The sequence below is a fragment of the Cyprinodon variegatus genome, unplaced genomic scaffold (assembly GCF_000732505.1).
Source record: "Cyprinodon variegatus isolate N-32 unplaced genomic scaffold, C_variegatus-1.0 Scaffold54, whole genome shotgun sequence".
In the NCBI taxonomy this organism is placed as follows: Eukaryota; Metazoa; Chordata; class Actinopteri; order Cyprinodontiformes; family Cyprinodontidae; genus Cyprinodon; species Cyprinodon variegatus.
The window spans coordinates 300,127-327,105 of NW_015150507.1; the positions used below are offsets into that span (position 1 = coordinate 300,127).

The 26,979-nt window shown below is 37.2% G+C and overlaps 2 protein-coding genes across 5 annotated transcripts in view; both read left to right on the forward strand.

The window, feature by feature from the left end:
• Window positions 1–117: 117 nt before the first annotated feature.
• mycbpap (MYCBP associated protein) lies at window positions 118–22,965 on the forward strand. The gene is made up of 18 exons (XM_015371165.1): window positions 118–256; window positions 2,025–2,128; window positions 2,205–2,340; window positions 2,435–2,535; window positions 2,627–2,801; window positions 2,913–3,028; window positions 3,111–3,261; window positions 3,898–4,016; window positions 6,639–6,763; window positions 7,705–7,813; window positions 8,604–8,799; window positions 8,929–9,116; window positions 9,254–9,400; window positions 12,126–12,235; window positions 12,349–12,443; window positions 14,919–15,058; window positions 18,240–18,365; window positions 22,835–22,965. Exons 2-18 carry the CDS (start codon window positions 2,054–2,056, stop codon window positions 22,919–22,921), a joined length of 2,196 nt encoding a protein of 731 aa, XP_015226651.1. The 5' UTR covers window positions 118–256; window positions 2,025–2,053; the 3' UTR covers window positions 22,922–22,965.
• A 197-nt stretch (window positions 22,966–23,162) lies between these two features.
• LOC107082456 (epsin-3-like) overlaps window positions 23,163–26,979 on the forward strand; it is a 20,667-nt gene continuing 16,850 nt past the window's right edge. For all 4 annotated transcript variants that reach the window (XM_015371143.1, XM_015371144.1, XM_015371145.1 and 1 more), the window contains exon 1: window positions 23,163–23,495. The gene's annotated coding sequence lies outside the window, so the exon portion shown is untranslated. The remainder of the gene's footprint in view (window positions 23,496–26,979) is intronic.

Genomic DNA, 26,979 nt, shown 5'->3' on the forward strand with positions numbered 1-26,979 from the left:
GAAAGAAAGAAAGAAAGAAAGAAAGAAAGAAAGAAAGAAAGAAAGAAAGAAAGAAAGAAAGAAAGTCTTTTGCTCTCCAAACGTTTCGTTGTCATGGTAACGCTGTCGCTAACCAAAGCTAACCGCCGCCGTGCTTCAATTGTGTCCCAGCTAAACGTTTTTCTGTATCGGTTCTGGTCTGTTTAAGCTCCGGTGTCGCTGTCTTCATGTTGGCTCCACGGAGGAAAGGTCCGTGGAGCTACTGGGAAATCGAAGCGTGAGTCTGAATCCTTTTCACTGCAGTAGTTTCAGACATGCTCTTTATTGGGTCAATTAAGTTAGCCTAACGGTGTGATGTCAGGAAACAAAATGAAACAAATACGATATGTGCTAGAAACAAGTCTGTCAACGCAAAACAATGCATCTTTCCATGGGCCTCAGTAAACTGGTCATTTTCTGATAGAAAGCTAGCCTGCACAAGGTAAATGCAAAACATGAAGAACAGTTAGAGATGTGCTTAGAAGAGCTCTGGTAATAGTTCTGATTGCCTTTAAAACACTGATGCTTTGCAGTGAAAATGGTTACCTTGTAGACACTGCTCTTTAAAAGCATTTATACCCCTTGAATTGTTTTCCTCAGTTCATCATGTTAAAACAAGGTTTTGATAAATAAATAACAAACTAGGACTGAAAGGTGTATTTAAAAGCAGGTGTATTTAAAAGCAGAGATTAAATTGAGTTATCATATAATACAAATATAAGTGAAAAATGGTGATACCTCTGGCAACAATGCTAGATTCACACGCATGTGCTTTGAGTCGCAACAAAGCATCTGCTGCTTCATTCTTGATGCTTGTACACAAAAAAGTCAGACACGCCTCTAGAGTGTTTACAGATGCGTCTGATGTTTGCTATATTTGCTGTGATAAGCTGGAAAAAGTTGTTTTAATATATTGCACGAGAAAGTCCACCTCAAAACATCGTATGTGCCGTCAGTTCATCAAGATTATGATCCTGCCTTAAAATGTTATTTTGCTGTTGCAGCTGCACAGAACCCCACATATCGACAGTACACTGTCACTGGGAATCCCCAGCAGCAGTTGCCTCAGAACCAGTCTCTATTCTTCATGGTGGCTGGAGGTACATGTTAGTGTTTTTTGGGCATATGGTACAAAGTTCAATAAAAACGAAGATATTTTGCAGGCAGGTTTGAGATTTTATGTTAATTTAGAGCTTAATAAACTGTTTCTGAGGAATGATCATATTTCTTCTCATCAGCAGTCCTGTGTCTTTCTTCCTGCCAGCTCCCAGATCAGTTTCTCCGTTTAGTTGATGTGGTGCTTCGAGCACCAAAAGTTCAACTTCTCCGACTCCAGCAGCTTCTGCTTGTGAAGCGCGTTACGCGCCTCAGATGCTCATAAGCCCATGAGGCGTTGCTACAGCTGCTCATATGCGTGAAGATGCACAGCTCCTGCTGCTCTGTAGGAGCTTTTGATGCACGTTGACGCGCGTCAACCATAGACTTTGCATGTGAACCAGCTGCTTCTGCTGCTCAAAGCGGTGTGAACATATGCTTAATTCCTTAGTGCTCTCCTCTATCCTGTGCATAGTTCTACTCCCACAGCTTATATTGCTCATACTGCTTCCTCTTGCTTGACTTTTAGGCAAGTGGGCATATGTTGGTAGGTTTGCAGTTTCTCTTTCTATTTTTGGATATGAAAGCAAGCAATGAGGCGTGATCTTTGAGTATGGTTTTATAACAAATATACTTTTGATTCCCTAGGTAGAATAAAGCCATTATGGAACAGCTAGTCAGAGTAAACTAAGATACATTTCAACATAGCTACGCTTTATTGTCTACCACATAAAAAACCCATATTGCAGTTTTTACTTAAAGTTTAGTTAAAGCTTTAAAAAAAATGTTCAAGGGGTATTGATATTTTTCAAGGTGCTGTATGAGAAATATATGAATAAGAATCCCAGGAAAGAAGCAGAAGATATTTCTATTTTGGAAGTCAATTTGTGCTTCATATTGATTTATTCTAGAACCGAGGACGACAAAAGTGCTGAAAGAAATGCCCAAATCTGAGCAAAAAACTGTGCATACAGCTGGCGATGTCCAGGCTGCTGGCTCTCAATACAATGAAAAGGTGAATTTCAGCAGCATATTGGGATGCTATTAGACTGCTTTATATCTGCATGAACTAAATTGTTGTCTAATTGCAGAGAAACAAACCAAAGCCTCCTAAAGGTCTGCAAACCCTGGAGCTCAGAGCTAATCAAAACTCACGGATTTGTAGAAATACAAATGATTCAGAAATGGCTCCCCTGGTGAAAGACTCTAAGCAGACGGACTTTACAGGTTATTTTTACATGAATCCAGACAAGTGCCAGTGATGTTTAAATCCATCTAGGTAAAAAGTTTTCCTTTGTTCTCTGTCCCTGTTGCTCTGCAGCTTACCTGCGATTTGATGAGCATGGGATGATTCTTCCACACAGCATCCTTGGCAGCTTGGAAGATTTTCGAAGTTATTTGGAAAGAAAAGGGGAGACAGATGTAATATATAATGCTGTAAAATGTGGCTGTTGTTGACCTGAAACACTTCAATGATCCACTATGTTTATTTCTTTCTTGCCTTCAAAACAAGTTGTTAAAGAAAATCCCAAAGACTTTGTGGGATCCTACATCTGAGGCACCGAGGCCTTCCAGAGACACAATAGGAAGAAGGAGGGTTTTAGACCAGAGAAGCACCCAGAGTAATGCCCTGCAGCGATGGGATGAACACATGACCTATACCAGACGGAAGCAGGAAGAGTTATCTCGTAAGCCTTGAGAATTTTTCATCACCATAGTTCTGCTTTTTAAGAGATTAACAAGATTCTTCACACAAAAGAAGAAGAGAATTAAATCTGTGTAATTTGCTCCACATTAAGACTCCCTCAACAGGCCAGTGGAAACCCTGCTGATGAATCAAGCCAAACACTTCAGAGAAACTCAGGACCAAAGGGAATGTCTAAACCGAGTCATGCAATTCACCCACTCTGGATATGTATGACACATTTGTTTTTTTTTCTAGTCCCCTGGATTTTCCTTCCTTCAACCTCTTCTTTTGTTTTTCATCTCTTCTGTAGGGTTACCACACGGGCAGTGAGTTTTGGAGTCTCCCACAGCATTACGGTGATGAACTGAGTGGTATTAGAGACACGCTGACTCAGACTGAAAGAGGCCAAAAGAAACCCATCACATATGTTGGACATCCAAATAGCATTCAAATAGAAATGGGTAAACATTATAACACCGCTTTTCCCTTGTTAAAGAAATGTTTAATGGTTAAATTGAGGTAAATATAATACCTATGATGCTTCACATTAAACAAGTTATGATAGGTTTATCATAGGCCCTCTTCATAATCTTTATGGACAAGATTTCTTGACAAAGCCCAGGCATGGAGGGGCTCTGGCTGTGGTTCCACCTGCTCCCTCCTGCCAACCACTACAGCGTGCACTTTAAGATCTTTGGGTCCTGTTCATGAGTGAGGGGAGAATGGAGTGGGAGATAGATTGACAGATTGGTACAGCTATTGTAGAGCAGTAGAGCTTCCATCATCTGCAGATTTGTTATTACCGTAATACCGCATGCTCACACCCAATGTGTTTTGAGCTTCAGGGACAGTCAGTTTAAATGCAAAGTCTACGGTGGGCACACATGAATCGGCATTAAGGGGTGCTGCTCAAGTTGGAAAATCTGAACTTTTCCTCGACTATTTCTAGAAGCAGTAGACTGAAATGAAAAGGCAATAAGTGATTTCTCCATAGTAGGTCTACATTAACAATGTAAGCTCTTACACAAGCATCTCCATCTGTTGGACTTATGGTTTTCTTTTAGTGGGATTTTTAAGTTTTTTTGTTTATCTCATAGGAATCCTTTCTAGTGAGACTGAGCGCCCAGCTTCTCGATCTTGGGCTCAGAGTGCCTACTTGGAAGAAAAGTCCCATGAGCTTCGAGACATTCTGAAGGACATGGACATCAGGAAACCAGTAGGACTTTCTTTAATAATTTAATGTCAAAAATGTAACCAAAAACCACCCACAAATTTAAGCATTTTTTTATTCTTATAATATACAAATTCTTTAGACAATGTAAATCATGTTTTGATTTGTTTATGTTTTAGGACAAAATGAAAATTAGCATTTTTGTTAGCCGTTACTGAATTGATTAAAACCAAATTAAAAGTTGGGAAACAGAGCAGTTTCCATACTATTATATATAATATATGGAAGAGAGCTGAAGCTGAAATCTGAACCTAAAAAGTTAAATATGCTAAACATCACTTTTAAAATCTATAATTTGACTAATATCTCCCCCTGGAGTGCTGTATTACTATTTCCTATTGTTGTCTAGGAATTTTCAACTAGTTTTCTTTCCATTTTTTTTCAGTTTATTGCATTGATTTCTCTTTCTGCTTAAAAGTCTTCAAGGCAACGGCACAGCTCTTTAGGCACACTGAGGACTGGGCTTTGGCTGAACAACTGCCAAACATTTACATTCACCAAAATATTGTGTGAAACTTTTGGAAGGAAATGTTCAAATCTTTTACCCATGTTACACACAGAGCAATTCAAACAAATGCGAAAAAAAATATGTTTGTAGGTTTCTTATATTGACAGAAGTAAAAAAATAAAAAAAAAAATCCATCCTAGTATTTAGCAAATAAAATTGTGTAATCAGCTGTTTATTGCAGTACTATAACTGACATTACTCAAGCAACATGTTTTTTAGCATTAACTTGAGTGGATTTAAAAGGAAGGTGTTAATACCTACTGCTGGATTTAAAAAAGTAGTACGAGCTATTTTACATATTTTATTAACTTAAATAAAATATGATAATTCTAATTTGTCAACATAGATATTGAGTATCTGTTTTATTATTACAGAAAGGCTGTAATGATGGATGATTTGGCTCTTTTAAGTGCTGACGCCCCCACAGCCTGCCGTAAATCAATTTCCTCTCAAACAGGTTTTGATTATTCTGTGCAAACTTTGCCAGGTTTTCTGCAAAGAAAACAAGCTGCTAAACACGAACAAGGCAGATCGTCCTCGCACATCCACTTAAGTCCACATAACCTTGTAGGCTGATGGTGAATGAGCACACTCCCACTCCCCTGAATAAAAAAAAAAAACTGTTAACAAATTCCTGCAATTACTGTTTGATGTTATGGAGTTATTGCACGTTCGTTTCTGTTAAAAGTACATTTAGTTCATTAGGCTTGATGAAATTAATAATGATGCGTATAAACAGTTCTTAGGCTTCATACTCGAGCCATTTTAGAGCGAGTACGGTTATGAAATCTAGATTGAGAACAAAGTCTGTGGGGCAGCTGAGCCCCGAAAAAAGGAACAGAGTGAGACTCTAAACTCTACCTGCATTACAATGACTCCATCAGTAGTGCCGTCCAGTTCTGGGGTAAATAGGTAATAACAAATTTTCTTCTTTGCACAAACAGTTCCCACTTAATCCTATTAACACCCTGGGTAGCACACGTTGATGATTGTGATGTTTATTCAAATTAACTTCATTTATTACAATCTCAGATGGCATCTCTTCTCCTTCTATTCTTGCTTTTCGTTCACACACTAGCACACACAGCTGCGCCAATCAAATGAGGCAAAAAGGGGGTGTGGTGTGTTCTGTTACACAGGAGGCTGATGTGACATTAAATATGTGGGGAGCTCAGTGCCTCCTGACACACAGAGACAGATTGTCCTGTCCATCGCTGCCTAGCTTTGTTACATACTTGGTTAGTCAGAAAGGGATGGTAGCGGCTGTTGTCAAAGGATACTTTCAAGTAGGAACAAAATAACTGAGATGTTGGGGCTAGTAAAGGAGGGAGTGAAGATTGGAATGAAATGTAAGCAAACTGGCAGAATTTACTATGTTCTAAGCAGTCCTACTACAGGTGGGTTGAGGGATCTTTTATCTTTCTGGCTACCTAAACATTCATTGATTTTTTTTTTTAATGCATAATTAAATTGCCATCTAGGTTGGCATTTGATATTTTTTCAACTCTACTTAAGCATATGCTATTTACCTCTAAGGTAAAGTTCTGTATATTTTCAGTGATTATCTATTGAACAACAGCCATCCCCAGTCATGTGTACTGAACACATTACAAAATTTCAAAATATTTTCCTTAGTTTTCTTTAATTTTCAAATGATCAAAGAAAACAAATTTGGGTTTTCCTCAACTATCGGCGATGACAATCAAAGTAGACGGAATTAAATCTAAATATAAATATGTTTACGTTTGTACTAGAAGAGTTTCACCCACTAAATTACTGAAGTAAATGGACTTTTCATAATATTGTAATTTATTGTTCCATACCTGTATACCCAGTACCCAGAGCCCTTAGATACAATTATATATTATATTTAAGGATACAAAGCCAACAGTGGAAGGTAGGCACAAATTATACCACATTGTACAGAACATAAAATGTATTAGTGATATTCTAATACGAGGCATTTCCCTGATTTTCTTTAGAAATGGTGCAACTTATCAGAGACACAGAGAGTGAACATAATGCTATGGCTGAACATGATCCTTGTTAGTCTTTGATTCTGAACTTAAAATGGCAACTTTGTGTGACGATGTTGGCAGGATTTCAGCGAACTAGAGGTGATTGGTACCAGAATCCCTTTAAGCTCTTTGTCAGAGCCTCAAAGTCTACTACTGCAGAAGGAGGAAGAGAAGAAGAAAGAAAATGAGATGACTAAGGAACAATTGTAAGATTAAAAACTTCTCTGTTATTCTCATTTAAAATGCTGTTTTCTATGTCCTTTCTGCTGTTCCAATATTCAAGGATCTCTAAAGGAAGTCTTGCTCACTGACCTGGCAAAGTTTTAGTGCCTTTTCTGATGCAAACGTGATTTGAACCCAGTTTAGGAAGGCAGAGCAAAGTTAACCTCTCACATGCAACCTCTTCTTTTATTGTTAAATTTGAACATGTATGGTATACAAATAGTATACAATTAAACTTATAAACTGTTATTTGTAACCTAAATGTTTTCAATTTGCTATCAGCTTCATGGCTTTAAGTCATACCTCAGGATTAAGATAGAAATGATGAAGCTTCTAAGAAAAAGTCAGATTCACTGCTGCATAGTGTCTAAATCTCAACATTGGAGTACTTGTTTGGATAAACTATGATAATCTTTTCCTTTAACTGGTTAATCCAGTTTGCTCAATTTAATTATTTTTAACACATATAACCTAACTTACAGGGTGATCCAGGGAAATTGTTATAAGGAAAATATCAAGTCAGTGTACTCCACAAACTTTCAGTTACATGCATAGCATTCCCATTCTAGGTAAGGTTTCATGCAGTTAAATCCAGTGTATAATACGAGTTGGTAAAAAGGAAGCCATCTAAGGAAAGCCAGCTCTGTGCCTTGCAGTAATAATTTCTCTGAATTAGAATGTGGCGACAGTAAAACTTTGCACCTCCTTTTTAGATGAACAAACCTCCAGCAGCCGCTGCAGCTGACTGAGCCTTGAGAAAAATATATGATTGTTTGTTTATATAAAAACAATTGAGGATTGTTTTTTGTCAGTGGCACACTTTATATATGGTATGCCCAAAACTGAAGCATCTCTGCTCAACTGATAAAAATGTGCAATGATAAGGTGCTGATATGTTCTGATGTTGCTGCTCCATTGTTAACAGGGAAACACTAGCAGAAACAGATGATGTTCCCTTTAAGGCTTTGCCTGGTCCCGCCTTGAGGATTCGTGATCAGCTTGCAAGATGGACTGGAAATCAAACATTCCACGAGGTACTGAGAATTTTTATGAAAGTGAATTCTATCTTATTCTATTCTATTCGAGTTTGTGTTGCATCACTACTGTCCCACAGTGGAAATTCTAGTGTGTCAGTTGCAAAGCATATAGTAAGATGAAAGCATAAAGGTAAACACCATAATAAATAACAGAAAAAGAACCAAAATTAAAAAGGTAGAATAAACTCTACAGCAAAGGGAAAAACACTTTTAACTTGACTAATGGATATAATAATACATTCTAAAGTGCCTCACCAGCCACAGTATAAAAAAAAAAAGACATCCACATGTAAGGCATGCTCTCCTAGGTCATGCTTGTTTAAACAACATGAAAGAAAACTTCGATAAGCAACCGTTCAGGTTAAGCGGAGCCTGCTCCTTGTACTTGTTCATAGTTGGTACGGCTTGTTTAGGTTAAGGGGACATGGATGTTTTCTGGTACCCTGCATCCAGCCATGATAAGGAACAAAACAGAAAATTGCACTTCACACTGTACCTATTATAATAATTGTGATGTTGCTATGTGAGTTGTTATTACTATGTACTTGTTTGCAAAGTGTCCTGCAAAGCATTACAATAGAAACATAAAATAAGAGACAAAAATAAAATGAATCAAAACATGATCATCTGTCCTAATATCATGTGAGCCTCATCATTTTTTTATTTGAAAATGTTTTGGAGTTGAATTTTTGTGTCAAATTCAGCAAATACACACAGTTACATTCATTAAGTGCTTTATTGTGATGAACTACTTATGTCTTTGGTTTTCTTATACCTGATTGGTTAGGGAGAAGTCGGAATCAGCACCTGTGTGGTTTTTGAAAGCCAGACTGGACAAGTTGTCTCAACCAACCTGGAGCTGCAAAATGAAGGAAGTACAGTCATTTTTTACAGCTGGCAAAAGCTTCCAAAGCGTCCATCAAGCTTTTCTCACCTGCTTTCACAAAACAACAATGTCCCCTTTTACTTCAACCCCTCCTCTGGTACAGATTCCCAAACTTGATAAAACACACTCTTCTGCTGTTTATGCGTCACGTATTTGTCTATGTGTCAACCCTGCTTATCGCTCCCCCAGCATTCAGCCTTTTGCTTTTTTTCCCAATACAACTCAGGTGTGATCCTTCCCAGTGAAACCCAGAGGGTTGAGTTTATATTTAAGTCAGAGGAGCCAGGTTACTGGACTGAACTTTGGCAACTCAACACCCATCCGTTGTTGTTGCAAGGAGCCTCAATTCAGGTTCGGTTGAGTGGAACGGCCATCCACGTGGATGAAACTGCAGATCTGAGATGCTTTATAGAGGTATACAGTGATGGGATGCTTTATAGACTATAGCTTAACCAGCACACTGTCCAAAATGAAACAAAGCAAATTCAATTCATAGGAAAGCTTGCTTTGGTTGGTGTGATCATTTTTGTGTGTCTCTGTGTGTTAAACAGAAGAAGCTGGAAAATGCTGTTGTGGAAAAACAGCTCCGATCGATTGTACAAGATATAGTCGAGGGAGTCCACACCCCTGAAAGGCCTAGCTCACCTGCAGAGCTTTACATCACTGAACAACAGCTGTTCAACAACAAAAACCCCAAGGTCATTTACCTAATTGTATACATCTGTATTATCATGTTTAATTTCTTATTACTAATCTAAAATGATAGTAACTTACAAATAACAACTTTGCAGTTTCAAAAAGATCTTTTACAAAATTCAGAACAACATTGTTTCATGACTGACTCTTATTTTGAATTGTATTATCTTCTAACATGTCCATGATTGATACAACTGATTAGTTACAAAAATGAAGAAAATATTACTGTATATAGCTATACTGTCTCAAATATGTGCCCAGGTTGTTGTTTCAGACTATTATTACATGTATTTTACTTCAACAAAAGTACTTTTAAATTATCCATAAAGGGTGGAATGTGTGAAAATGCCCCAGATCTCCTGCTATTAAAATAGGATAAATCTAATTTGTTTGTATCAAACAAAATGAAATATAAATATATAACAAATAATTTGTTTGTATCAAGCACATTTCAATACCCAGAAAGACTTAACATGCTGTGAGTCACACTTTGTGAAGTTTTAGACAGCTTACAGTCTCTATGATAAATCTACATTCACTCATCATGGGCATAAAGGTCAGACAAATTCAATGCTTTTTATGTTAAAAAAAAGTTAGTAAATTTGTAAAACATGGATTAGGTGGAAAAAATGTAATACATTGTAATATTTTTCCATTATTTGAAATGTTAAAGGCCTACAAACAACCTTACATCCGATTAGATGTCTGTTAACAAGTTGCAGAAAAACACATTTAGTTGTCGTAAATAAGCTGCTGACCTCATATTGTTACAGTTGTGTTTTTTATTTGACTCAATTTTAAAGTTGCTATCTTGCTGATGCTGACTTTTCTTTTAAACTTACCGCATACATTTTCAGTAGTGTTGGTGGTCTAGATCTTCTCAGACAATGGATGTCAGTGTGCTTTACCTTTTCCAAAAACAGTTAGGATAGATTTGGTATCGTAGTGCCTCTAAGCCTGATCACTTTTACTGTTGATGTTATGTACAGTTAGAGAAAATGTATTTACTTCATACTCCTTTTGATCCACCCTACTGAATAAAAACAGTACTACCTCAGCATGATGTTTTCAACTCCATGCATGACAGATGGTACTGTGCTCTGAAATTTTATAGAGACTCAGACCTCCTCAAACCTTCTTATAACTAAGAAGCATTACAGACTTTTCTAATGATACTTCCACCTGTGGCCTAAACCCAGAACTGTAGCTCTTTTCTGCTCGTTCTTGTAGCTTGCCCTCATATTTAACAAGGTTATTTATTAAACTTTTTTACCTGTACATGGAGTTTCTGGTGGTTTCTGAGTTGAACTGGATGTTGGTCGCTTTTGATTATCCACAAAATCAAATTTAAATGCAATGCTTTTATTGTTCGCTAGGTCGGACACGTTTAACTTGTACACGCTTGACTTCACATCTGCCAAACAGTAAATTATGGAAAATAGACTACAAACTTATAGATACATTGGCTCTGAACTACTGAGGTGTCAGTCTGCTCATTATACAATGTTTTTCAGCAAACAGTTACATTATGTCTTTTTAAGGTCAACAGTCTGGTCTTGTTGTCCTCTGTCTTTGTCATTTGGTTTGCTCATATGGGCAGTTGCCAGATTCAGTTAAACTTGAAGAAGTCGCTCTTTGTCTAAGCTAGAGTTAAACCAACTACACTGTGCACAGTGACTGACTAAGTCTCCTAATCTTTGCAGGTTTAAGTCTTGGTTGTTTCTGGGACATTTCTGAATGCCCCAATTAATTTCCTTCCTTAGTAGTTTCATACTACTGGCCAGATGGTTAAAACTTGGACTTAATTGATTTTTGTTTTGTTTTATTTTGTTTTTTTTAACCAATTTTTCAAGATCCAATTACAGATCACAGCTGTTTTTTACAATAGACAACAAATTTGGTTTCGATTACTCTGAAGATTGACAGAATGAACTGAAAAGGGATCAAATATAATCTTGTGGTTGAGTTTAAATACCACAGAATACATGTCACAGGTTATCATCACAACCTATGAATGCTGTATTATACCAAACCACATGCATGATTAAAGGTTGCCAGTTCTGTGTCTCCTTTGTTGTGGTAGTTTTAATGTTGTGATGACGGAGCTGCTTATTCTCTCTAATCCTGGTTATCATGTCACATGTTATTTGGAGCACATTGGTCATTTTCTAAACCATTTTAGTATAGCTTTTACGTGTCATATGTTTTTTCTTTGAGAGGATCGATTTTAGTCACAGCACGTGAGTCAGTGAGAGATGGCCAAGTAATGGATCCATTCATTGTGTGCTTCACTTGCTGTAGGCCTGTGAGTGGTTTGCCAATAACATCTGTTCCCCCCAAAGCAAGCCTTTATTACAGCTCCTAGTCATTTTAGCACTTCATCATTCAACTTTGTTATAATTCTGGGGCAACTCATTATTTACCATTGATTAAGAGGGAAAATGGCCTTGAACTGAATTTTCTCCACGTGAGTAAAAAAATCATATTCACCTTGAGGCTTTAAAAGCCCTTTGAAATGCAACCAAACATTCAGCTCAATCAGTTACTTCTTTTCTGCTTTACCATATAATTAGGATATATCACACATTTCTCTGAAAGTTACTTTTGATAGATATTTGGAATGAAAGTGAATTGATTTAAAACATTTACCGTTAGGTTTATATCATACATAATCTTTTTTTTTCATAATATTCTGGTTTATCCTTCTGTCTTGTTGCAATTTTCAAGGCTGTGTTGTCTCTGCCTGATGGAGAGCCTATCAAAGAAGACTCTTTGCATCCGCAATTTTCTGAACCACTTGATGTAAACCACCATCTTCTCACAACTGCCATTACAGTGTAAAGTATTTACTGTTGTGGAGTACATAAACTTGCATTTTAAATCTTTCTATATTATTATCTCAGCCGTGTGTTTTACTCCTCATTGTGGTGGTGTTTGGTGCCCTCTGCAGGCGGCCACTGTGGACGAAACTTCTGGACTCAATGGCTGATGAAGCCATGAGGCTGAGAGATGGGATGGGCCTTCCAGAGAAAGAAACTTGGGATGGTAGGAAGCATGAAATCTTAATCTATTTTGAGACTAAACTCTATGGAAAATACATTAAGTATTACAAAACAGTATTATTTGTTTTTGTTGTAATTACCCCATAGTCATGTAATAAGTGAAAACTGTAATCTGATATTGATGTAGGTGTTTCTTAAATGATGTAATGTACTTTAGATGTATAATGTACTGTTGAAGATAAAAGTAGAAAACATAATATTTTTAGAAATATTGGTTGGAAAATAAAATAACTGAGGTCAAACAGAATGAACAGCTGAAACAGCTGAAAACCTATCAGAAAAACAAACTAAAACCTTCATCAACTCCATGAGTATAACAGGACGAGCAATGCCATAAACACACCTTCAGAAATCCGCTTTAGTCCTTTGGATATAATCCATTCCTTTGTCTGTCTGGAGAGGTGTGAATGGTTATGGCAAGTTAGCAGATGTTTCCAGCAGCCAAGCAGGATCGCATTTCTTATATGTCATACAATTAAAGCTGGATAGCTTTCAAATGTTTTTATGAATTTATGAATCCTTTATAGAGATTAGTCCTATGAGACTGTGTGTCATTTACAAATACTGTATGTGTTCAAACTCATAAAAAGCAAATTTAACAAAAGCAAGTACAAATTAATAGTTTAATAGCCACAGCTTTGAACATGTTCCAGTCACAGCATTCAAAACATTCCTGGAGTTTCTCCATGGCCCCCTCAGTCCACACCCTGACCTCCTTCACTGTTGGTTTTGCCCTGATTAGCTGGGACCTGTGTGCAGGAAGTAGCATGACAGATAGTTAAACTGATGACTCGAGGTAGGGATGGGGAGCAGCTCTGAATGCATCTTTAAAGTTAGAGTAGGCTAAATCCAGAGTTTTTTGCCCCCAAAGTCAACATGTTGGTAAAATTGAGGAAGAACAGTCTTCAAGTTCACCTGGTTAAAAATCCCCAGCATTGATAAAAACGCTCTGTGTGTGCAGATTGAAGCTCAGAGATCAGCTCAGAGCCTTGGATAGAATCTTCATGGCCTCTCTTGTATTAGTGCTTGGGGGGACATATACAGCAGTGATGCTAACCACAGTGAACTCTCTGGGCAGATAGAACAGTCTGCAGTTAACAGTCAGAAACTCAATGTCTGGAGAGCAGAAGCTGGCCCCTTCCTCTAGTCTTACTGCTGAATTTGCTGTTTTTATCGGTGCGGTATAATGTGAGCCCCTTAAAGGGGAACACCGGTTTATTTACATTGGGCCCTTGATTTTACGTTATTACATCATGTTGTACTCACCCATATCAGTTTTGTGTCATTTGGAGCTGTTATTGTTATATCCAAGTAACGTCTTCCTTTGGGCAACGAGTTGAAGGCACAAACTAAACTGTTCATAATTTATTCTTTATCGTACGCCAGCATTCATAACATGTAGGCAAATTACTGTCCCCCAAACATCTGTGGTTATATTTTTTATATTTATATTTTTTAAAAACAAAGCAGAGTGTATATGACGTATTTTAACTGCAGCTTGGAGATGGATGCTCAACAGCTCCAGCTGAAACGGACAATAAACAATCTTACACGTGGCTTCGGTGCTGTCTAATAGAGCAGTAGCATATTTTAAAATATAACAGTCATTCCAATATCAGGGTCTTCAATATCACAATAGTAATGGACTGCTTGGATGTTATACAGTACATCATAGGATATTACTGTAGTTAATGTATGTTTTAACAACCTAGAAGAAAGTAAAGATATTGATATCTGTCTTCACTGTACTCAACAGGAATCATGAACATATGGTTTGCTGTTATGGAGCAGCCCTATTAGACTTAGACAGATTTATTTCGTCATTTTGTATACACGAGTGTATACAAAAAGAAATTTTGTTTAAAACATCTTTAGACAATTTCATTCATTTTCATTGCAGCCTTGAAAACAGTAATAAATACATAAAAAAGTAATATAAACATATGACTGTATATTTATAGTTCTAACATTAATTTTCTTTATATATATATATATATATATATATATATATATATATAATAACCCATTTTACACAACATTTAGCACTTTTGCCTGTTATGATACCTTACTAGAATGGAGAAAAACATCTGGGGAAATTGGTTATAATTATATTTCTAATTGTACAGTACATGGAGAAGTTTTAATCTAATCTTATTTGTGTGAATTTTTACATATTGTATTTAATATCTATCTGAAGACATATAAAGTAGAATCAAATCATTGGCCTTGAAAAATACAGACAGGGCTCCATTGTGCCAGATTTTAGTAAATCTCATTCCTTCTGTATGTGGTCAGTGGATGATGGTATTAAAAGTGGACAAAAATATCAATAAAGAAAACTATCCTTTTTCAAATGTCCTATTTAATTCATGATTTTCTCTGTACCTTTTGTTTTGAATTCTACATAAAAGGAAATATTTCACTGTTTAGATCTCTTGTTTTCTATATTACTTCTTAGACATGGCTTCTCAGTCACCCACAGACGACAAGATTCACGACAAGCTGGAACCGACTGCCAAAGAGGACAAGAGTGGCTCAAAGTCCAAAGACACCCGCAAATCAAAGGGCTGGTCACCAACAGCTGGCAGGTTATTGGAGGTAGGTGTGCTTGATGTTAGTAGGGCACCGAAAATAGGGCCATCTTTGTGTGTCTGTAAAAGTTCACCACCTGCCATAAACAGAGAAATTGAGAATTTGAAGTTGTTTAGCTGCAGAGTCAGAAGCACTTTGGTTTCAAAGCATGAATAAAACATTATGAAGGACAAAAAACACTACAAAGAATTGTCACTATCAAACTGGTCCAAAAATGATTTAATCTCCTCACAATAAGCAGGCTGTCAAGTTATCAACTTTTGTTACTACTGTCTGCTGCCCCCACATAATTACGCACTCATTCTCAGAAATTCACTCATCTGCCATATTAATCTTCTTTGAACAGTTTTTCTGTGTTAGAATGTACAGAATGCATGAAGCGATGCTCATTATCTACTTTACTAGTCTGTATATTTTTGTCTTATGTACCTTTTGTTAAGTTTAGTTCTTTTCCAAGCTTATAGCAGTAGCTTAGCAACACCATGGCTGTTCGGTCTTTCATAGAAAAACTTAAGCAGCATATTAAGAAGTGATTACTTAGAACCATTTTCCAAATTACTGTACAGCCATGAACTTTGATATATTCTATTTAGATTGTATGTGTTGTTTCAGTACCATGTAAAGTATCTTTCTGAACCGAAGGACAAGATGCTCAGTTTTTAACTGTTATTTTCCAATTAAAATTCAGAAAACTGCCATATACAGATGCAGATTTATCCCCCTTAGTCAATACTTTGTAGACCATATTTTATACTAGCGCCGACTGATAGTCTTTTTAGGGGAGGTCTCTGCCAGCTTTGCACATTAAGGGAATATTAACCCTTATGTTAATACCGTACCTCAGTATCAGTCATCCTGAATAAAGAAACTTTTTGTACTTCAGTTTCCCCTGCGGTTGTTTTTATGTTTTTTGTTCTTGTTTTCATGTACATCACTTTGGTTACCTCCTTCGGTTTTTAAATGTGCTATAGAAATATTGTTGAGTGACTGATTTAAACGTCTGTTTAAAAAATTTTATTAAATTAAGGTCTCGATTTTGGCCAGGCTACTTTTACATGCAAGTCTGCAATTCAGCACATTCCCACTCCCAACTCGTAAAATATTGATGCTTGGTCAAGCCCATGTGGCGTCAGCATTTGAAGCGACAAGGTTACCCATCTTGTCATTTCATGGCAGGCTGTGGCAGGAACTTGCCAAAGTTTCTTTAAATTGCAAAATATAATGCTAAAACTAACCCATCCCTACTCTAACCCCATCCCCTAAACCTAAAGAAACGTTGGTATACATGTTACCATGCACTCAAAGCTACCAACACAACTTTATAGGCTGAAATCTGAAAAACAATATTGTTTCAGTTCATGTAGGTGTCAATGTCCCAAGCTGTCATTTACCCTGTGCGTCGATATATGGCAAGAGGGTTACCCTCATCATGTCAGTATCACATGCAGAGAGCTTTGACCGAAAGCATCAATATATTGCTGCATGTCTTCAGCAGCCAATAATAGTGTTTCTTTTAAAACGGCCCTTTATTTGCAGCACCACCCATCTTCTAATAGGACAATATCTTGTTTCCCTGGTGAAGAAAAACATCTACACAATTTTGAGAGAATTTCAAAGATTTCTATTTTGGTTACATCTGACCTGGGCACCTTTTTGCACACATTAGGTAATCCATTCAATGAGTGCTTCATTTTAAAATCGGTGTGTCTGTGCGGTTTTCTTCTTACCACTCTTCCTCAAAGGCCATATGAGTGTATTAGAAAACTCATAGTTACCCCTTTTCATACCTGAGATCTGGCTCTCTGCACCTCATCCACAGTTACTGTAGACCTCTTGGTTATTCTGTGATTAAATATCACTTATCTTGGTTCATTTGCAGCAGTGCAACACTCATACCGCTTTCACAGGATGGACTGAACAGTTACCTATACATTTTTTTTAATTGTGGGTATTTTTTATAACCTAAGCCTGGTTTAAACATCACAATGTCTTGTTCATTTGTTCATTGATCTCCATGATGATCTGTGTTCACATCCTCTAATAAACTTCTGAGATCTGCTTGATTGATTTAAGTACTCGTCAACTAATTTAGTAATCGATTAATCGTTAACTGGTATATAGAGACTATAAAACATGCATTTAGCTTACAGAGCAACCCACTTAGAGCAGTAACTATTTAAAAATTGTCATAAAAAATATATAAACATTTGGCATTTAAGATAAAAAAAGATTTTGTCTGTCAATACGCTCTATTCAGAACTCCTCAAGTTGAAAAGTTATATTTTTACCTGGTTTCATTTTGTTCAACTTCACATGTATCACCTATTTCACAATGTATCAAATACAAGAACACACATATTCTTGTCTTGCTATATGTAGTGAGGACCATGTATTAATTCCCAGTGATCATTTTCAGCCCTTTCTATGCCCTCACCCTGACAATAACCAGTGCATACTTCACCCTACCCCAATTCAACCTTAGTCCTAAACTAAATTGTTAGCAAACTAGCTAATGATCCTACATTTGTGAAATAATTAAGTCCTACAGCAAGTCTTAGGTAGTCCGACAAAAGCTTTTATGCTTAAATAGACCTGCTTTAAAAGTGGGTGTGGGCATTCTTTAAAGCTACTGCTCATTGACTTTGACATGAACTTTCTCTTAAGCTGTGCTGTTTACACTTAATACATAGATGTGGTCAAATAGATCATTAAAACCTTTTGGTTTAGACAAGAAGTCCCATCCTATGACCCAATGTTGCCCATTTCTATTTTAGCATTTTATATTGCATGTTTTGATTACAGTAAAAAACTTTGTGACTGAGTGTCTGTTAAAAGTCCTATAGAAATAAAGCTTATAAACTTTATAATTTCTCCTCTAATGGGTCTCTACTTATTGTCCACCATCGTTGACATTTACAAGAACTGCAACACAACTTTATCTCTTAATACTCTGCTGACTAATTTTTTTTCCCTCTTTATGTGAAGGTTGAGTCATTGGGTAAGGTAGGGTGCCATGGAAACAGAACATTGTGTGAAAAAGATGCACCTGTTTTCAGACAATATGTCAAAGTGTGAAATATTTGCACCTGTACCATTCCAAGCCATCTTTGACAGATGCTCGCACAGCTAGGCACTGTTTACTCAGTAAACTGAGACTGTTTAACTGCAACTGCATAATTTTCCACAGGAGGAGAGAAAAAAGCAAGGAAAGCACCCAGATTCTGTGGCTGATATCAGTTCAAAGAGAACCATGCAAAGCCAGAGTGTTGATTCAGAGACAATCCTTACCTACAAAACAATCCTGCATAAGAAGGCAAGTTATTTACATTTTTCAAAAATTGTTTTGCCGCTTGTTTTACAAATTGTTCTACTCAAGCATAGAACCATCTTTTTGATAGTATTATATTTGAGAAATTTAGAAATAAAAAAAGATTTCTAGGTTCTTGTTGAGCTCATAAGGTAATCAGTCAGTCAGAGCGCTGGCGCACCAAACACATGCACCTCGCACTGTGAGTAGGGCACCAAAAAATCATGCTGGTGAAATTTTTTTAGAATTATAGTTATCATGGTAGGAACATATGTGAAATAAAAATGTGGAAGATTCGTTATTACACATAAGCGATACAAAAATGAAATAATGTTCTGAAAAAGGTGGACCTCCCTCCGGTAGCTCCCATGGTGCCGCCCTCCCTCACCTGTTGAGGTTCTCAGTTATACCTCGCACATGTTTAGCAATGACACCAGGGGTTGGGTGTAAGAGAAAGAAGAGATATATGGATAAGTTGATGAATGGAAAACAGTTCGTTTACCTGATTGTTGGGAAAAAAACCTTGCAACAAGTGCTGTCAAAGTTAATATGTACTGTAAATGCATTTACAGAATTTCCTCTTAATTCTGTGATTTTTTAAAACCATTTGTCTCAGTACTTTTTGGAGTTGATCTGCACTTCAGGTTTCTTCAAAAGTTGAGAAGAATCCTTCACTGTCTCACTCCCCTCCATCTCTCTCTCTCTGCATCCTCAAACTAGCTGTGCGCACTGCAAGGGCACTGTAATGAGAGAGACAGGACAAACCTTTGGAGTTTGTGGCAGACTAAGAATAAGTAGCGGAGCATTATTTTACATGCCTCATCACTGCTGTAACACTAAGCCTCTTAAAAGAAATAACAAAATTAAATGCCGAAGCAATAACGACATGAGAAATTATACCATGTTCAGTCTGTTATGTCTGTCCTTAGAAATGATAGACCCTAAACAGCAATGTTGTCGTGTATTTGGTAGAAATTCTACAGACTTTGATTATTGTTTGTTTTGATATGCTCCTCCTAATTAATCTTAGAAAACTTTCCATTATTATATGGATCAACTGTAAACTCAGACCTTTTTGGTGTTTTTAGGGGTTTATATGACACCAAGGAAACACTTGAAAACAGTAGAATGATCAGTCTTGTTCTAACAGCATTTTAAGGATGAGTGCTAGTTTTTCATTAAATTCCTCATTGTTGCATTGCTTTTGTAGAAATCTATATGATTAGTCCTGATTAAATATTATATTTGGGTTCAATTTCAGCTCTCTTAGAGGTATAGTGGAGGATTTTAACAAAATTTAGAAAAAAACCTTTTCACTTTAAAAAAATATGCCCAAGAGGGAGCGCCCATTAAAAGCGTGCATGATTATGTAAGACCCCATTTCTCCTTGAGTAGGTGGCGGGGACGCAATGATAAGATGGTTGCACGTAGGGATCTCATCTCACCTATATTTATATATAGAAAGTTTCCCCGCAAATAAGAATTTAAAAAATCATGACCTGCTTGTAGGTGTGTGTGTGCTGCAGTGGAAATTTGGACATGTTTGTAAGTTATAATAATCATTGGCCACCGTATAACTACTAATGATGCAAATTACAAAATAAATAAACTTATCCTTCCCAGAAAGATACAATATAGAGGTAGTTAACTTTTACCAACAGTGATGTGAAATGGATTTATCCAAATAGCATGCCAAACTTTACCTGTCAAGTAGAAATTTTGCAACCGAGGCATCAGTGAGAAGCCTGGCCTGTGCTTTGAGTGTACGCCATCGCGTGAAAGAATCTCCCAAAAACACTCCGGTACTGTGTCTCTCTTCTGAGGCCCTTTTCTTCTTCTCATACCCTTCATAGACACTTTTTCTCTTACGACCCTTGGCCATTTTCAAAGAACGGCAGTTAGAAAGGTGAGCTTCAATGACTGTCTCAAACCGTAGCTCACCACAAATATATGCCTGAATGTGTGCATGCGCTGAAATAGATAGCTAACGTGACTAGCATGTACATGTAGGACGGCCTTACATAAACATATCACCAGAATGATTGACAAATAGATGGACCACTTATTTTGATGATCCAGCCAGAAAAATAAAATCCTCCACTACACCTTTAACTTCAACATATCAAAGTACCCTTGGCATAAAACTGAAGTTTGTCTTCTAGTATTTGTACAGTATTTAGTTATTTTTTCTAAATTAACCACTTTCACATGATAGCTATTGATAACCAAAAATATGCAAGTCTGAGAGGAGCTGGCATTCACCAACAAAACCAGTGGCTCCATAATGAGCCAACAGCTTCCTGTCCTTTAGTTAAACATCATCTACCAATTTCAGGTGTGGCTACTTTAAGTTTTTTACAAGGTTCAGGCTTCAAAGTTATTAGATAAAGTGAAATTGGCTTTTTCCACAATAATCAGACTGGCACACCACTGTTGGCAAGACTGAATTGTGGAGCGTCAGAAAGTAGTGCAGGAGATGTGAGGTTTGAGGAATGCTTTGTGCTCTGAGCGTTGAATGGAAAGCTACAATATGTTCAGAGGACAAGTAGAACACTTTGTTGCATGATCATAGAACAACCATTTTATCATGAGTGTTAACAGGAACAAGGAGAAAACTGTGAAAAAAAAATAGTACATCAAAGACTTCATTCCTGTAGGAGAAAATAAAGAAGCAAGGGGAATCATATATCTGGATGTAGGTATGGTCTAAATGTAAGATTGCAATAAATAACATTACAGTCTCTTATTTTTGGATGAATATTCTGGAATCCATCCAGAAGAATTTTGCACAGATTTGAGAATCCAGTAGGGAAAAGTGTATTTTTCTTCATTGCCATCTGTTGGCTATTTACGTCAGAGCAAGTTATTCCAAGAAAAAAACAATAGAACACATGCTGTCGCAAAGATAACCTTATGCTAGGAAGTGATCCAGTGTGGATCTTAGAAACGCTGTTGAACAAGCTTGTCAGAATAAACAAGACTGTGAGCCACTTCCAACTGAGATGCTCTTAGCTCCACAGCAAAAATGTGAGGATTGAGTCAAATTAAATGTCATGTATATATTTTTCAGGTATATTTGATTATTTTCATTAGTACTCTGTAAATTCGTGTTGATAAATATGTCACTGCATGCCCACTCAGTGGGCCTGTTTTGCCCATAAATAACCTAAATAACAGATTGAGAAGTGTCTAAGAAAATGGATAGATGGATGGAGTTGGACTTTGTTATAAACAAGTGTTAAAGGAAAAGGCCGGTCTGCAATAAATGATCAATGGATCATTATCTATAGAGGTAAACAGTAAAAAAAAAAAATAATAATAATTTCCGTCGCAATCATCCGGGACCGGCCATTTATGCCTCAATATAGTAACACCTCACTGCTGACATCTTCCAGCAGTGACGTCACGGTGCGGTAAGCCTAGCGCCATTCTCCCCGCTTTACAAGCAAAATCTATGGGATTTTCTAGACGCATCTGTAATAAACAACAATTATTTAAGATTTCCAGAGGACTTCACCATTGAAATTCACCACAGCTATAGTTAAACTGACAATGTCCACGTGCATGGCAGTTGGATGTTTTAATATATCGGTTAAAGTGGAAAAAAATTAGTTATTTCACCTTTCCGACTCATGATCCTTCACGGACTGATTCGTCATTGGATTGCCAACTTGAAGAGGGAGGATTTACCATCGAACCTTGGCTAGAGAAAAAAACCTGTAACAAGTACCAAACATTTCGAAGAAGAATGTTTTCAAGATGACTTGGATTTTAGCGCGTTGTGACAAACATCAGATACAGCACTGGGGCTTGCTCAACAGCCGATACCGCACCGTGACGTCACAAACCAGTAGGTGGCAGTAGTGTTCTTTTACAAACAAGGATGTCCCCGGTAAAACACATTCAAATGAAATTTCTCTTAATTAAAAACACCTATCATTTATTGAACATTATGTAATAATTTCATATTTTAAGTACTTTCAGAAGTTTGAATTCTGAATATGACCGGACTTTTCCTTTAAGTCAGAAGTCTCACTATTGTGCAAGCCACAACTGGGCCTTAACACGTCCTTTTATTATGAACCTTATTTAATATTTACATTTTAGGGGAAATACTGCAATAATACTATCAACAATACTATCTGCAATTTCAAATTATCAAAACAGCTGAAAATAAATTCTCAAAATTTACAATTTCTATTTATCTGTTTTAGAATTTGAATAAAAATCCTGAAATAAATGGCATTTTTTCAAGAATCCTTTCTATTTTGTCTTTTTGCTTTTTGATCTCTTTCTTAACTTACTCCTGTACAGTAACACAGATAGTAGATTTGAAAGATGATTTTTAATCTTGTGGAATGTTTCAATTTTTCAATGTTTCTAAAGTGTACCCCCATTTCTACAGCCAGGTTAAAGAAAAATGAATATGTTTTGTATGAATTGATATTATATTTCCATGTTGGTTTATCTGGCAGGTTTATGCCTTGGTGGAAGACTTTCTGGATAATCTGTGTGACCTAATGGACGACCGTGATCTACAGAGTGAAAACTGTTGCGCCTAAAATGGTGGCAAAAAATGTTTTATGTTTGTTTTTGTTAAGTGAATAAAGTGTGTTTACTCAAAACGACTATATGGATGTTTATTCACATCTCCAGCCTCCCTTCCCTTTAATAGATGCTGTCTTGTTGAGCGCTGACAAAGCAAAAGATGCGCCCCCATCCCTCCTCTATAACCTCTCTCTAGCTCCCTGCTGCGTGCGTGGATCACAGCGTGGAAGGAAACCTGAGAGGCAGTGAGGGAGGGAGGGTGAGTGAGTGAGCGGTGTGTTGTAGTCTATCCTATGCGGATTTCACAGACACCGATTCTCAGCTCGAAAAGACTCGTATCGCCCAGTACAGGCCGTGATCAGCGCTAAGACAGATCCTGCTTTATAGATTTCCAGCAACCATAATAATAAAAAACCTCACAGTGATCTGGAATTCAGACTTAGGCAGCACAGAGATGTTTGTCTCTGTAGAGCTAAGCTGATCCCAGCGTAGGGAGACCTGTCTGGATCTGCGGCAAGAACTGAAGCGGAAGGCAGCAGGAAAGAGAGGATGCTGGGAGGACAGCGCCAGAGATGAGCGGCAGTGATGGTAAGAAGCGCTCAATGCGCCTCATCTGAGTGTTTCATTTATGGCAAAGCCACGACCACTCATTGCTTTGCCTTTGTCATGTGTCTGTAGTGCAGGGAGGGAATCAATGCTTCACATGGCAAACCGCCGCATGAGGGGGTGTGTGTTTAAGATGCGTCGGGGGTGAAAAGGGGGGAGTTTATGCAGACCTTTGTTTCCCCCCCACCAACAAACACACTTTATCATCATCACCTCACAAACCCAATACTAATCACTATAATCACTAAGCCCTTTTGTGTCAGCATAGCATCATTATTTCTCATCAGGTCCTACCTGCTGATCGGCAACTATGTAAAATAATGAAGCGCGCACCTGCTACATCAGCACGCATGCGCACTTTTAGACAACTGAGTGACGCTAATTCTGAGAAAATGACGCACAGGACTCTAAAACTTGAAACACCTTATGTTGATAAATGAATTGCAGCCTCTTTTACCCTCCGGATTCTCAAATTGATTACTTAATCAGCTCAAAGTTTCTAAGAAATTAGTTTATTCTTTTTCTGTTCTCACATATGGCATATGTTTGCCATAACTACACCAATTTGATTAGAATAATTATATTTTTACTTTGATATTTTTAGATGCATTGATTACTTTACTGTGTGTTGTACTGTGTGTTTCTGTGTATTTTGTTTGTGTTATGTAGGAGGTATCATCATTACACTTCCCTGTTCACGCACCATAGATAAAAAGGGACAAATTAAAGTTATCTGAATAATTCATTATAGCAGTCTAGGTTTATTGGCTAAATTAACCTGTTATGTTACTTTTATTCTTCAGGGTTTCTCAGCAATCTTAAAGTATGGGGTTTCTTTCTTTCTTTGGATTTTTCATGCCTATCAGAACTGCAAAAAAAACATACGGTAATTCTTTATTCCATTTTATCCTAAATTAAAAGACCTTGAACATAAATTTGCACATATGAAAACCTTGTGAGCTCTATAAATATAGGTTAATAATTCTCATTAGTCTTTTATCATGGCACATATTAGTTTGTGGGATGATTCACTGAAGAAAGCAAATATATATATTTTTTTCCAGAAGCAGCAGAAGTGATTTAATTGATTTTAACACCTGGTTAACACAACTGGTTTAGGGTTTAGAGTTTAGAGTTCCTCCAAAAGTGCAGTCCTAATGGCATGCTCCCTGTCTGCAATGGTCTATCTGTCAAAAGTGATCTGATGAGGGATCAACATAGCAACAAGGTCCCAGATTCAGAAGGGCAGTAAAGCCTGGTGCACTGTGTTCTAAGCTAGCTACAGTAGATGAAAGGATTGAAGAAGGCAATGATGGTAAAGAAAGAAGGATACACAGTTCATTCAGCTCAGGGATGGACGACCAAAGACTCAGGGTGTTCATGCTGATCATGTGCCATCCCCAAAACCATAGCAACTTGCACATTGCCATCAATATTGGATCCAAGAACTAAGCAATCTGAACTAATGAATCACATTTTGATTTTAGTCATATGGATGACTGGTTTCATGTGCATCACTTACATGGGAAACTCATGGCATAAGGCGTCACGTTATGAAGGCAACCCAGAGAAACCAGTGGAATACTTAAGTGAATGATTTTCTGTAAAAAACAGCCAACAACAAAAAAAACATAGATCTTGCCATCATATGAATGCTACTTTACACAGGCTATCTACCTGAAGATTTTTGCAAAATGTCTACAACCTTAAATCCCTACAGTGGACCTTGGCTAAAACTCCTTGGATCCTTATGGGGCGTAGACAGCTTAAAGGGAAACAGAGATCTATTTGAATGCAGTGTTCGGCTCACTCAGCAGAGAAATGTACTCAGCCTCAAGGTAGCAGTGGTTTAGGAATGGTTAAAAACTTCTACTTACTGCTTAGAGCAGGGCTCTCCCACCCTGGTTCTCAGGATCTATTGCCCATGTGTTAGATGTGAATGAATCAGAACATGTTTGCTTTATTGAAGTAAACCTCCCATAGAGCTACAGTATTTGATTTGTTCGGTTAATTCCCAAAGCATCTCAGCAGTTTGTTCTGATGGGTTTAATCAAATGAATTCGGCTCATGTCATAATTATGTGACACTGTTGGGTTCCTTATTTGAGCTCTGAAGCTGTTTTAGATTCAGCATTATATCAACTCCTCAATGTGGCATGTTTGTTGGGATGTGAAGCTCAGAAATTGTGGTTCAAAGCAGTTTTTTCAACAACATGAATGTTTTTAGCATCACTAATGGTTGCGTTTGAACCTGTCCAAGATGATTATACAGAAAGCTGATACTCATTGCAGCTTTCCTCTTCATGCTCTTCCTTCTGTCTGTCCCTTCTGCACCTACAGTCTCCCTCATATTCGTCCCTTCAGTGTTTTATAACAGAGCCATCTCCATCTGAGGCCCTCAATGCTGCTGCCATGCGGCTGCTGATGTTGGCTTTTTAGGCAAATGAGCCATCCTCTGCATCCTTTTAGCAGTTTTAGAACAGCAGTTAATGCTTACAATGATTTTTTATGTATGTAGATAAAATTGAAAATTTTCTAAAATGTTATTATGACACAAAGCTTAAAGGCAAATAATGATGCGAAGCAATAATTATGTTTTAAACAAAGATCAGAGAGGTTTTTGTTCAATAAAGGATTAATATACACTGAAATTAGACATGAATTTCTTTAGAGTTCACAAGATGTTAACATTGAACTTTTCAGCAACAGTAAATGATTGCTGAGGGTTCCTGCAGGCAAACAGTTTGATTGGTCAGGTTAGGAACCAGTCCAAACCTGTTGTTAATCTACTTATTTAGTTTAAGGATCTTCTGTGGTTTTCAGGTCTCCATCTCGCCGTTTATAAACGGTACTTTACAAGAAGAACAGTGGAGCAAAAATAATTTAGAGAAATAATCAAAAAGAAGATCACATACAGTGAAGACATGAGAGTTAGTCATTATTAAAAATATTTCATCATCAAGAGAAAACTCAAATCAATTGCAGAGACAGCAGAAATTGTTTTCATAGCTCATAAAGAAAACCCACATGCATAGTTATGAATGTTAGATCACATTTTTATGGAATGTGTGAAACAAACACTTTGCATGTAGCTTAAAAACAAAATTAAACCAAGCTTCTTATTTACTGAGGGATATATTAGATAATAATATGGGCCTGTTTTATGTTGCCATGGTGTTTAGATTTTAGGGAATTTTTTTTTTTTTACTAGTAAGATAACAAATTAAAATGATGGGGATCCATGCTAATAATCAAATGATCTATAACAAAAGCTAGACAAAGGTTTAAATTATTGGAGGAACTGGGGTTTAAATATGTTGCAGGTCTCATGTGACCCTGTTAGACCTTCCAGAAATGTGTTCCATTTTGAAAATAAGGGGCATCCATCCATCCATCCATCCATCCATCCATCCATCCATCCATCCATCCATCCATCCATCCATCCATCCATCCATCCATCCATCCAT

Coding starts and splice junctions, on each gene's coding strand:
- mycbpap (XM_015371165.1), top strand. CDS start 2,054: ATGCCCAAATCTGAGCAAAAAACTGTGCATACAGCTGGCGATGTCCAG. Junction 2,341..2,434: donor TAAGCAGACGGACTTTACAG/GTTATTTTTACA, acceptor GTTGCTCTGCAG/CTTACCTGCGATTTGATGAG. Junction 15,059..18,239: donor CAGCTGGCAGGTTATTGGAG/GTAGGTGTGCTT, acceptor AATTTTCCACAG/GAGGAGAGAAAAAAGCAAGG.